The following is a 14,242-nucleotide window of genomic DNA, read 5'->3' as shown; positions in this document are numbered from 1 at the left end:
ATACACCGCGTAACATTCACCATTCTGCCCATATTTGAACATGTATATTCCTTCATCATATGTTGATGTTTGTGAAGTTAAAGGGCTGAAACCTTTATTTATGCGGGTGAGATTCATCTAATTTAATTTTCGCTCATACATACTAGGCAACACCAGAAAAATGTTTTTTTTTCAATTCCTATACTTCTTCAAGGACCAGGTGGATTTATCAACAATATTTTAAGTATGTCCAAATTTTTGTAGACAAGGACTGGATTCACCTCCCTGGGGAGCTGTTACTATAAACATATTACAACAGAGATGAAGAACATTTTAGAAACGGTAATATAGAAGGTAGGAATATAGATGTCGAAATATGGTCAGAATGGTGAATTTTACAGAGTGTGTAAAGTGGTCATTTAAACCGGCCAATGACAAGTCATGAGCCCTGTAGATGCCTAGACTTCTTTATTACCTTCTCTAAAATGTTCTTCATCTCTGTTGTAATTTGTTAGTATTAACAGCTCCCCGGGGAGTTGAATCCATTCCTTGTCTATAAACATTTTGACAAACTCAAAATATTGTTGACACGAAAATTAGTTATAATATGTTTAGAAGTTAATAATAAATTTGTTGACAATAACAGACCAATGCACTTTCAAATCTATACCAATGCATTTTATACTCAAGTTAGTGATCTCCATTGTTGCGTCGTTGTAAATTTTCAATGCTGTAAAGGACATTGTGAATCACGTAAATTAAAGTAAATTCTTAAATTACGTTGTTTAAAAACAATACCAGTTATTTTTTGCTAACACAAAAATCCAATTTCTTTTTAATAATATTTGTACAGCGAAAATAAGTAAAAAAAAATATTCTCAAGCAATTAACCTTTCCCTCACTAAGCACCCAAAAATTACGCATGATCCGAAAGGGGGGACCAAACGACCCCAGCGCCTTCTTGCATGTGGCATCAGAAGAATAAAACGGAAGAATAAATCATTTATTCATGTTTTCGCCTACACAATGTACACATATGTTACTCATTCGTGTATTTTATTCATTTTTGTTAGTTTGCCAAATGCTTATGTACATAAAGTGAAATTGACCAAATCGGTCTATGGGGAATTTGAATCCCCCCCTTCGGTCCGGCTAAGTTAAAAACGAGTTTTTTGAAATTTCTTTTAATAATTTATTTTACTATTTAGAATTCGTCCTCTAATGCATTTCAAATTTCCCTCGACGAAATACATATTTGCAGTTTTTAAAACACTCTTGATAATTCTTAATGCAGATAAATTTCTAATATAAATAATAATAGAACATATATTTGTCCATTTCATTTTCAGAGCTATACCCCAGTACATATATAATGAAGTTACTTGTCGTATTCTATACAATTGTTTTTATTCTACGGACCATAAATGGAAGAGTTTTCACGAAATGTGGACTTGCTAAAGAATTAGTAAAACAAAAGTTTCCCAGAGCCGAAATTCCAAATTGTAAGTATTAATTTATTTTATTTATTTATACTTTTACATTTTTTGAATTCTTTTTTTTATACAGAATAATGTTCCTTCACTGAGGTGTCCCGTGCCGAGGGAAACATTTTGCAAAATGTGAAACATGCCTTAAATTAGTTATTTAACAAAGTAAACATAATAATAAAAATAAAAATACCTGATTAATCTAATTAACCTAATTATCATTAACATAATAAACAATATAAACTAAAATAATCATAAACAACATAACAAATAATCATAATAAACAGTACGCACGTTTTACCTATTTGGCTTGATCCACTCATCGATCCGTGTGCAACCCACCTCAACTATCCATTCTTAATGGCAATTTTATATTTTGAGTACTTACTAATTGTCCTTATGGATAATGGAAGTAGATTGTACACTTTAACGGAGTAGTAGGCCAATCCTCTTTGATCGAAGGTTGTATTTTTTATTTTATTTTTTTGCAGCATCAGGGTGGAGTATCTAATATATAATTGGATCATTTATATGATTGATAAATATATTTTATAATATTCTACGTAGTTTTCGTACTCTTAATAAACAATTTACGTTTTATTTCCTTTATCTTTTTTTTATATTCTTAAACCATGACAAAAAAATCTAACAGGTTTTAGACACCATTGTTCATTTGTCAAGCTATAAAAAATATTACAACAGAGATGCAGAACATTCAAGACAAGGTAATATAGACGTCTAGGCATTCGCAGGGCTTATGGCTTATCAACCTCCAAGCGGTCTCCGTGGTGTAGTGGTCAAGACGGTCAAGAACACAAAAAATAAAATGTTATTTTTCTCAAGCCTGGGTGTTTTGTGAAGTAAATCACCTCTGTAATTAGGCCTTCTGGCCTGTTGTGGTGTAAAAAAAAAAATGTACGAAAAAAAATAGCTGGTTTAAATGGCCACTTTACACACTAAGTAACATTGACCATTCTGCCCATATTTGAGCATTTATATCCCTTCAAATCTTTCATCTGTTGAATTTTGCAAAGGTAAAGAGCTTAAACCTTTATTTATGCGGTCTAGATTAGTGTAATTAAATTATTTCACCAATATACTAGGTAACGCCTAAAAATTTTTAATTTTTAATTTCTGTACTTCTTCATAGACCAGGTGGATTTATCAACAAAATATTGAGTTCGGCCAAATTTTTGTAGACAGAAATTGTATTCAACTCCCAGGGGAGCTGTAAATATTAACATATTACAACAGAGATGAAGAAAATTTTAGAGAAGGTAATATAGAAGTCTAGGCATCTTTGTTGTTATATGTTAATATAAACAGCTCTCCAGGAAGTTCAATCCAGTCTTAGTCTACAAAAATTTGGACAAACTCAAAATATTGCTGATATAAAATATATTTAAAATCAATCTTATCGAGCGACAATCGATTCAATAAAATTAAAAGCAGGCTCCCTGGAAAGGACAATTTTGTATTTGTGAGAGCTCGCTTTATCTATAAATAGTTTAATAATATACCCATATTTTTTATTAAAACAAGAATGAAACAGATAAATAATAAATATCTTAAATCTTTTTCTTTCTACTTTAAATTTCTTAGATATTTTATAATATTAAACAGTGACATGATTGACTTGAAGTTAGTCTAAGTCCTAAATGATGAGAAAATAAATGCAAAACCGGTCAACTTTTAATTGAAAATGAATGTTGTATTACAAACTTTAAAAAATATATTAACGGTGTAAAATGACATACCATAAGTAAATCATGTTTTGATATCCAACTGATATTTTTTTTTTTTGTTAAAATTTATTTTATTCATTTTACATAAATAGTATATCGTTTTTTATTTATACTCTATTGTTGATATTATATTTTTAACGCCTCATAAAAAGTTTGTTTGAGTCGTTTCTTTAGTTTTGTCTTGTATTTTATTGTATAATTTCAGTCCCTGATTTATTAGTCTTGATTCTCTTTGTCTTGTTTTGGAATAATGTATGTGGTACTGTACTGATATTCTTGTATTGTGTGCATGTTTATCAAAATTTTTTTTTAGTTTTCGTTCTTTGTCTACAATAATATGATTAGATTTTAAAGAATCGAGTTGAAAAATTTCATTCACATTTAATTGTTTAGTTTTATTTTAAGTTCTTTAGTTGGTGTTAGATACTCATACTGCAATGCTTACTATTTGGATGATGATATGAATAATGCGTACATAGGGAACACCAGTAACATCTACCTATCTTTTATCCAAAATATTATTAATATTATGTTATTTTGTTACTCTCTCAGGGGTTTGTTTGATTGAAAATGAAAGCTCTAGGGATACAGCTGCTAAAGGAAAAGTGAACTCAGACGGATCGTATGATTGGGGGTTATTTCAAATAAACGATCGCTATTGGTGCAAACCAGGATACGTCGGAGGAGACTGCAAGGTCAAATGTGAAAGTAGGTATTTTTAACTAACACTATAAAAAGGAAACAGGAATCCTAGCATGGTTTGGCATTGGGTATTAATTTAGTGTTTTTATACGGAAAAAAATATCTGTCGTATATGATCAAGTATCAGAAGTATGAGGATCAAACTCCACTCTACAATATGATTCATATTTTATCGTTGTGAAATACGTACACTGATCAACATGATTTTCGTCTCTCGGGTGCCAATATGTGCATCCAACAGTTTTGCAGATTTCTAATCCTGTTTTCCAACATGAATTCGAACTTATTCAATCACCCAGAAAATGTTGTCAAAGACATGGAGAATCATTCTGGTTTCATGTCCCACAAACAAAAGTTTCCTAAAATTAGTTATGCAAAAATTAAACACGGAATATTTGTGGGTATTCAAATACGAGCACTAATGCATGATCAAGAGTTTCAGGCACTATTTAATCCACTGGAGAATAAAGCTTTAAAAATGTTGATCACCGTTTCAAGGTAAGTCAAAGTCTTCGAATATCGTGCAGTTAGGAATGGAGAAAGTATTTAATTAAAAATAAATATAAATGCCTCTATCTTGGAAACCTCGTGCGATAGGGAAAACCCGATCATATTTGAATTCAGGAGAAAAAATAAAATCGAAATCGCTACTAAGCTACAAAGTGTGTCTAGGTGGGATTTCAGTTTTCGTAAATATAAAAAAATTGAAGTTTTAAAAACTGTGAAAATGTTTAAGTATATTAATAAAATGTGACTAAGAAATTCAAAAACATAGGCACTTTGAAGTTGATGTATACTTCATTAGTGAGAAGGCAGTTAGATTATAACTCTACAGTATGAACTCCTTACTACAATTGTCACCAAAATTCTCTTGAAAGAGTCAAAAAAAAAATCTTACGGCATATAAACTTTAAACTTAGAATCAGTCATGAATTTTTAAATTACGCATTTTTACTAAAAACATTAAATTTGTTAAAACTTAACGATAGAAGATAAATTATAGACCTTTTAATTTTATTCATTATTATAAATTCAATATGGGATTGCCCTGAACTATTATCTCTCATCAACTTCAGGGTGCCTGAAAGAATGACTAAACAGGTGCCACTGTTTTGTAGCAACAATTCACGGACAGTGTAAACTTGTAATGCCATATTAAACAGACTTCATGAACTCGGCAATAGTTATTCCCACGTATCTGATATATTTAGGGTAGGGTATTGTTCCTATAGAACAAACCTTTTGAACTGTTTCAAAGATGGTGAATGGTAATTATATATATTTATATATTATGCATTTCATAATATATACAATTTTTTGTTCACTTTGCCCAGCTGTATGAAACAGAAATTATGTTTTTTTTGTTGTATTACTGTAAAATGTTTTATTATTTAAACTTTCTACTGAATATGCTGTATAATTTTTAGCTTAATTTTTTAAATATAAATCTAATATAATTTTTAGGTTAAATTTTTTAAAATAAATCTTGGGTATAAGGAAATTTATGTTTAAAAAAAAACATATGTATATATATTAAGCCAATGTGTTAGTGTTATAAATGTTTGTAAAAGGCAGATTTGCATTTTATGTTAATAAAATAACTATATAAATAAATAAATAATCAAATAATAATAAAAATTAAAATTTAAATTTAAAAATCATCGGGTTATGGTCCCGTGGCTAGTGTCTCAGACTCAAGGCTCAAAGGTCCGTGATTCAAATCCCACTCTACCCCAACTTGATTCCTATTTTCTAATGGTGAGTTATTTACAACTCGTTGAAAATAGCCATCAAAAATTAAATATTTGGGTAAATCATACGAACGCTAATATTTCATTGTTTTGTAATTAAAAAATTTTCATTCTGAGGCAAAAAAAAAAGTTTTTTTTGTTGCCCAGTGTTATTTACAGTGTCAAAACTCGGCTCGGCTCCCAACATGGAAATGGAAATGTTAATTTGTTTTCTTGCTTACAAGACATTATTTTTTATTTATTCACTTTAATTTATCCATAAAAAACATTATTTTTTCAGATTTAATGACGGATAATATAAGTAAAGCTTCTACATGCGCCAAGTTTGTATTCCAACGTCATGGGTTCAATGCCTGGTATGGATGGGCGCAGCGATGTCAAGGAGCGCTTCCCGATTTAACAGACTGTGTATATTGATCGATCAGTTATTAATAATGCTCTGAACTCCAATACAAAATCACAAAACACACTCTGATGACACGATGAATTTGAATTACTGAATAATTTGTGCGGTGCGGTTTAAGGACCCAAAAGGTATTATTGCGATCAGTAAAATTATTTCTTCAGCGACCGTGGAGCGATGCAAGATCACATATCCATTTGCATAGATGGTCAGTACCTTATTACCGAGAATAACGTATCGCTACATTTTGATCAGAGTTCAGGAGGCAAATAAAAATTACAATATGGCAATCCCCATAACAAAATTTTGCGCAACCAGATAGAATCAAGAATCTTTTGCAGTATATTTGTAATAGTAAGTATATTGTGTCTCAAAACTGTGTACTGGCTCCCATATTTCCTTATTTGTAGTTGTTCATCCATGTAATTTTATTTGTCAAAATAAATGAAAATATTTCAACCCAAATGGTATTATATTAATAAAATTCGATCCTCAGAAAAGCTTATTATCTGTTCTGATTGGATTAATCGGAAATCTTAGTTGAAATCTCAAGTTCGTAGGTTCAAGCACAAATGAAAATGATAACAAATAATACAAAAAATAAAAACAGTTTATTTCAAGAAAAATAATGTTCATTTTACTTACATTTGGATTTTAATATAAGGAACAATAACAGACACAACTAACATTAGTAAATGAATTTATTTATATATACGCCAAATAGACGTTTTTAAGGACATATTTAAACAAACAAAATTATTATTAAAGGAAATAGAAAGACAAAATGGTATGAAGTAAACTTAGTGGGAATGGAAGCGGGAGAGAGGTGTTTATAATTAAATTTAATTCAGTGATTGTCTGAAAGAAGACAACTTGTTATAAAAAAAAATGAAGACTGGTATATTTGTTGACAGACCTAAGGATTCTGGGCATAGGGGAATGAACACCGTGGTTAGTTATGGTTATCACTATGGAAAAGTATGTTTTGTCTGAAGTTTCTAGTCGAGATATTTTATTTCATTGGGCTCAGTAGTTCAGGCGTATCAAAGAGTGAGTTGAGAATTTTAAATAGGACTAAAAGGTCAGATTTGAGAAGACATATTTTTTGAAGATATATGTTTATAATATAGGCATATAAAAAATAAAATATTACTGCGTGAGTAATCCTTTAAAACTATCTGCGTTATGCGTGTCGAAAGAATTGTAAGAAAAAAAATATTTCTATAACACATGATTTAGGGCAACAGTTTGTTTTAAAAACCCCCCTGTTTTAAAAGTATAATATTTTCAACTTTAATACTTATAACAATTCAAATAAACACAGGTATATCAAACGACAATTAACATAATACGAGCTCCACAAATATCAGCACATTCATCAGAGCAGTTGTTCCAGTACAGAAGGTACTGGATGTGAGGCAATTTTACCTTAAAGAAGCATTTACACACTCCTGGTCTAACAATAGGAAGAGGTCTCAGAAAAATATTCGCGCGAAGTTTTTCTAAAATATTAATTATTATGTAATACAATATTTGAGTTTGTCCAATTTTTTGTTAACAAAAGACTGGACTCCACCCCCTCGGGAGTCGTTAAGATTAACAAATTACAACAGGGATGGAGAATACCTTAAAAAAGGGAATATGGAAGTCTAGGCATTTACGGGGCTTATGACCTGTCAATGGCTGGTTTAAATGGCCACTTTACACACTGTGTAACATTCACCATTTTGCCTATGTTTGAACATCCATATTTCTTCAATTATTCCATTTATTGATTTAAGTGAAGTTAAAGAGCTGAAACCTTTGTTTTTGTGAAGAGATTCATTTGACTGAATTATTTCACATACTAGGCAACGCCTGAAAACAATTTTTCAATAAAACCAACTGGTCCAAGAAGAAATTTAAAAATTGGAAAATTGCTTTCAGGAGTTGACTAGTATATGAAATAATTCAGTCAAATGAATCCCTTTACAACAATAAAGGTTTTAGCTCTTTAACTTCACTTAAATCAATAAATGGAAGAATTGAAGAAATGTAGATGTTCAAACATAGGCAAACTGGTGAATGTTACACAGTGCGTAAAGTGGCCACTTAAACCAGCCATTGACAGGTCATAAGCCCTGTAAATGCCTAGACTCCCATATTCCTTTCTTTAAGGTATTCTCCATCCCTGTTGTAATTTGTTAATATTATGTAATACCCAAAACCAACACGTTTGTTCAGATGCACCACTCCTTAATCGCACTGAGAGGGTTTAATATATTGGAAAAGCGTATTCATGTCATATCATATCGGGTAGTGTCTCGGACTCACAGACCAAAGGTCCGTGGTTCGAATCCCACTCTTCCCCCAACTTGATTCCATTTTCTGATAGTGAGTTATTTACAAGTCGTTGAAAATGGCCCTCAAAATTAAATATTTGGGTAAATCATTAGAACGCAAATATTCTTTTTTTTTTTTTTAAAAATTTTTTTTTCAGTAAAACAGTATAACTATTCGGTGTTTTATTCGGTACTTCCTACAGTTGGAATGATTATTGGTTCTCATTTATTTTCTTCCATCTCGTCAACATAGCGATCACATTCGATGGTCAGAAGTGCGATAATATCTTCATTAAAACTTCGGTGGTCTTCGGGAATGCAATTCATCGTCTTCTTTAAATCGGCTGTTTTATTAGCTTTCACCCACAAAGTCCTAAGTATAAGCTCTCGTGAGTGAAAAAGAAGTTGGGACGTGACTCCGACGACCAGGTTCTAAAGTCAGTTCACTAATGCATTGAATAAACTCCCGAACTAAGATGTAGTCATTGTTTTTAGACTGGTAGATGATAGTTAATAATACCAAATGATATTATTTGTCTTTCGGTATGTTTTTCCCAACAGATTCCTTCGATATGCACGATTTTTGATAAAATTCTAGCCACCAGTTCTTCAAGCCATGTTAAAAGAGAACTTGTTCATGGACTGTATCTTTTTAACATCTAACTAAAATCGCTGTCACAATTTTCTAAAAGTTATTTATTCGATTAAAGGCTTTTCGTTGGATATTAAATGATGCCAAAATATGTGTTTTTCTTAAATAATCTTACATAAAAATGTCAAAATCGCCAAAGGAGTGACTTGTGCCCTTTTGACATGGATTGATTCAATTGGTGTTGCGGTTTTTTAATTTTATGTAAATCTAATTTTAATAATTTTTATATTGCTTGTTGTTTCTTTACTAAAATATGTGTTATTTTTTTAATGTTTTGTTGTACTAGTAGATAGTGTTGGTTCTTATTCCCACATAAATGTAAATAAGGTAATGATTATGATGAAATTATAAATAAACTTGTTTCGGATTCATTTTCTTTTATTCAAGTATCAAGCCCTTCCTTTGATTCCAGTGGTCCTTGTTTAGAATCCCAATGTACCTACTCCTCTCTGACGGCGAGTCAAGAAAGCAACGCGTGACAACACAACAAAAAAACCGTACCGCGAACAACAACGAAAACCGTACCGCGAGCGTGACAGTGATTTCTAATCACCAACATACAAGAAAACGTGCAAAGGGACCAGTGCAAACGATAACGGTATCTTTCTGGACCAGTGCCAAAGGGAGAAAACCGTAAGTCCTTACTCTTTTCATCAATTCCAGGATTGACACTCAAAACCATAACGTCAATTAGTTTACCTAAAATCAAACGTTCCCTGTTTTCTTCGAACACGCGTATCGCGAGAGGGCAGGCCTAGTTTACAGTCCCGAGGTCGAAGGTATCGAGCATCCAACAAAACTAATCAATGAATCTTCTCGGTTTAGTTTTACTTTTTATTGTTTTGACCAACGAACGCTTTCACCTAAGTAGGCATTTTCAAGACTGGTGCCTACTCGTTGCTCAAAATAATAAAAAAGTTAAACTAAACCAAGAAGTTTCATTGATAAGTTTATTTATAATTTTATCACAATCACTAACTATGGAGTTATATCAAGAAATATCAACAAAAAACATCAATATGTATATAAGGTCATTATTTGTAAATGAATAAATACACAGTAAAATGCTTCTTTCGATTATTGTTCTCATATAAGATTTTAAACCAGATTTTTTTTACTTTTTATTTCATTGATTGAAAAGATATTTCAAAATTCATCAATCAAGTATTAAAAAATATCATTCCGAAAATAAACGATATCTTAAAATAAAGATATCTTTGTTTTTGATAAATTACGCAACTTAAAAAAAATAAATGTAAAACAGATTATTTCATTGTCGTTGTGATAAAATAATGATAATATGATAAAAAAAACTATATATGTATTCTGGTATTTGAAGTTTGACGGAGTATTGTTTAATTTTTACACTAGAAATTATTCATAGCATCACAATGAAGTTCGCTATTGCGGTTTTGTGCGTTCTCGTTTGCTTCCAGAGTTCGTCAGCCAAAATATTCACGCGGTGTGAACTCGCGAAGGAACTCTTGAGGCAGAACTTTTCCAGAGGAACTCTTGAACATTGTGAGATGTTTTTTTAAAATACTTATTATTATGATCGGTTGAAGTCCTGCATTTTTTAAGTCTAACAGAATGTGTTAATGTGAAATAAATCAGTAAGTATGCGTGTACTGAAATGCAAACTTCAGTGTTTTAATCGAAACAAACAATGTTTACTGTTTAATTAAGATATAATTTTATTATTTTAACAAACTTAAACCAATATTTTTAATAAAACAATTTGTTTGAAAAAATTATTTATCACCTACATACTAATAATAAAAATGCGAAAGTGTGCTTGTCTGTTTGTTTGTGTTTCCTTCAAATGAAGAAAAATAAACTCTTCTTTCACTTCGCAACGGAGCAACCAATTGACGTGATACGATTGACGTTTTTTGAAATAATTATAGGAATAGCTAGCAAGTTGACAGAAGTTAGAGGAAGAAAAATGAATTCTAAGTGTGAATAATTATTTATATCAAAACAAAAAAACGATACTACGTCGCCATAGACTTACAGTTGGAGGACTAACAATCGATACAGGATACTTTTAATCCCGAAAAATAAAGTCATATTGTTAAACGACAAAATGAATTTATTACCCAATTTCTCTCTGAATCCACGCGAACAAAGCCGTGGGTAAAAATAAATAAAACAAGTACCTATACATTTTTTTGTTTGTTATTCTGTGACCTAGCGTTATTGCAAATTGAAAACCAAGCCAGACCATGATTTATTTGTTTATATTTCAAACTTGTTTTTTTTTAAAATTAATTTATTGTCCCAATGTTTGTAGATAAATACAAATTTTATCCCTAGAGATTGAACTAGCCAACGAATGAACTTTGAAAATGCCCTGATTTCCCCATTTTCTTATTTAAAATGGTGTCGATCCCTTTTGTAAAACACACGTTTTTATTACAAGTACAAGGGTAAATGAAATTTACAAAAGTCTCACATACGCAGTTAGATTTAAATCCTTTTAATCACATTTATTTTAATCAATCCAGAAGAGGTGATTAATCAATGGAAGGTTTAAAAACTTTTATGAAATAGGCCATCAATGCATATTGCTGTACAATTAGTCAAATTAATTATATTGAACAAGCCTAAAACAGGTTACTAACCTGAAGCAAATTACGAGGTAGTTTGGCAGGTAACGTAAACCACAAAATAATTAGGAAAAATCCATCTTAGATCAAGACTAACCTAATCCAACGATAATCCATATTCACGTTGAAATGCTTTCATGTTATTTATTTACTTATGTGGTCGACAGAAAATGAAGAATAATATTTAAAATACTAAAATATTTTAATTAACAAAGAACGGTACTTATTTTTCACCAATTGCATCTTGTATACACACGTTAAGACTTACAAAATACATATTGAATTGAAATTAATTATTAATTTCAGTTTATTTATGCAATACTTTGATGTTCATTTCAAAAATATATTTGAGGCATACATAACATGAAAAGAAATATCAAAACAATTTTAATTTCACAAAATGATAAAATAAAAATACAATTTAATTGAAATTCGAGAAAAGGGAAGCTATCCTCTTTATCCTCTCTGAACATTCTTTAAATAACAAGAAAGATGTCGATATCAGAAGAGATATGGTTGAGTAAAGACATTGCTCTTCCTACTGGCATTACCATCGGAAGGCTGGTTCTGCAAGCACGAAGATAACACAGCTTAAGATGTCTATGTCAAAAGTAGTTATTAGGAACACAAAGACAATGTAACTTATTAAAATTAGATAATTTTAAAATACATATCTTGTACGCACATGTAAACACAAGTAAAACACACATAATAAAACTAACACTTTAACTAATAAAAAAATAATCATTGTAAAAATTAATTCGTTAATATCTTGTATGCACTTTTTAAGCCATTCTCAATCTCTGCTCTTTCAATTCTGTTATACAATCTGCACGTTTTTTTAAATTTAATAAGTGATATCACTAATCTGTAAAGATTTACTAGTAATAAATGCGTATGTATAAGAAATACATTTATAAATAAATAAATAAGTCGATAGACCGGTGATCGGATTATGTTTAGCTGTGTCAGAAATTAAAATATTTTTTTTATTGTTTATTTTCGATTGTTGCAGGGGTTTGCTTGATCGAGGCTGAGAGTGGTAGAAATACCGCAGTAAAAGGAGGACCAAACACCAACGGATCTTACGATTGGGGTCTATTTCAGATCAATGATGGATTCTGGTGTCTGCCAGGAGTTGTCGGAGGAGACTGCAAAGTCAAGTGCGAGAGTACGTAACCAATTATAGAAAAAATCTAACTAACTGTAACTTTATTCAATTAGCTCGTGTCTAGACTCTGTTAGTTTATGTTGACAAAATAGATGAAAATGTTTAAAAACAAAATTACCTTATTTTATAATCTAGGTTGTGGTTCCGTGAAAGAGTCACGAACTCGGCATAACGCTACCACAATTGAATTTTTATTTACATTCCTCCATTTAAAAATGGCCTCTAATAGAATTTTTGCGAAAAAAATGCAAATAATTATTGTTAAACGGCAGATGGAGTAATTTTTATATTTATTACATAACGTATTATTATTATTTATTTTTTATAATTTTCAATTTGAATTTCTTTTTATACGCAACTTATAAAGATATTAATTTACTTACCACTACAAAACATATATTTTGTAAGGTATATATATATTTTTCTTGACATTTGGATTGTATTTTAGTTTATATTCTTACATTATAATCCGTCACCACGCACGAAAGCTTACCACTTTTTGTGTGATATTAGCTTTTTTTGGTTAAATTAAACCTTTCAAAATGGTACTCAATAAATCACACATTTAATAAAATTAAAAAATAACTAAAACCGCACAATTTTTTTTATAATTCAACTTATTCAATTATTTATTTGCGGTGCAATGAACCTCTTACAAAATAATATTTAATTATAATCACAGCAAAAAGTAACAAATAGTCTAAATTTTATTTTTAAAAACAATTATATTGTAAATTGAAATAACAATACAAAACTATATTAATAAAATTGTGTTTATTTCAATATATTTAGTTGCAAGGCGAGTGCTGATTTAAGTAAAACGAAACACTTTAGGCTTCCATCCAGGATTGGTTACATATTATCTTTATTATTATTTTCGATTAAATCTTGTCTTCCATTATAGGTCTTTTGACTGACGATATTACCGTTTCTTCAACTTGCTCCAAGATGATTTGGAACCGCCACGGCTTCAAGGCATGGCACGGTTGGACCGCCAAGTGCCAAGGTGCCCTACCCGATCTGACCAGCTGCGGCATCTAAGCAAAACCTCAATCAATCAATCCTGGACATATAACAACTGTAAACTACTGTTTTTTAATTGAAAATAAAATCTTCGTTTTTGCGCCATGATATACAATTTTTTTAGTCCAAATGGGTATTATTCACAATTCTTCTTATGGGAACAATAAACATTATTTGATAACAGTCTAATGCAGCCTTTTTACTTTAATTTAATAATCTTCAACAAATTATCAACGCCAAACAATTGTTAAGATACATTTAGAAATTCTTTAAATATCAGGTTGTGGTCCTGTGGCTAGTGTCTCGGACTCACGGACCAAAGTTCCGTGGTTCGAATCCCACTTTACCCCAACTTGATTCCATTTTCTAATAGTGAGTTATTTACAACTCGTTGAAAAT

The 14,242-nt window shown here is 30.6% G+C and overlaps 2 protein-coding genes across 2 annotated transcripts; both read left to right on the top strand.

Annotated features, from left to right (window-relative positions):
• The first annotated feature begins 1,314 nt into the window (after positions 1-1,314).
• LOC148273974 (lysozyme-like) lies at positions 1,315-6,532 on the top strand. The gene is made up of 3 exons (XM_088237797.1): positions 1,315-1,481; positions 3,764-3,919; positions 5,945-6,532. Exons 1-3 carry the CDS (start codon positions 1,352-1,354, stop codon positions 6,079-6,081), a joined length of 423 nt encoding a protein of 140 aa, XP_088093923.1. The 5' UTR covers positions 1,315-1,351; the 3' UTR covers positions 6,082-6,532.
• Positions 6,533-10,351: 3,819 nt separating this feature from the next.
• On the top strand, positions 10,352-14,032 carry LOC148273973 (lysozyme-like). Its single transcript, XM_088237798.1, has 3 exons — positions 10,352-10,561; positions 12,665-12,820; positions 13,725-14,032. Exons 1-3 carry the CDS (start codon positions 10,432-10,434, stop codon positions 13,859-13,861), a joined length of 423 nt encoding a protein of 140 aa, XP_088093924.1. The 5' UTR covers positions 10,352-10,431; the 3' UTR covers positions 13,862-14,032.
• The last annotated feature ends 210 nt before the right edge of the window (positions 14,033-14,242 follow it).

This window comes from Micrasema longulum, unplaced genomic scaffold (assembly GCF_059751315.1).
Source record: "Micrasema longulum isolate JH-2025_06_02 unplaced genomic scaffold, ASM5975131v1 h1tg001792l, whole genome shotgun sequence".
In the NCBI taxonomy this organism is placed as follows: domain Eukaryota; kingdom Metazoa; phylum Arthropoda; class Insecta; order Trichoptera; family Brachycentridae; genus Micrasema; species Micrasema longulum.
The sequence above is the reverse complement of the archived record's forward strand: the minus strand, read 5'-3'. Positions and strand labels throughout refer to the sequence as shown.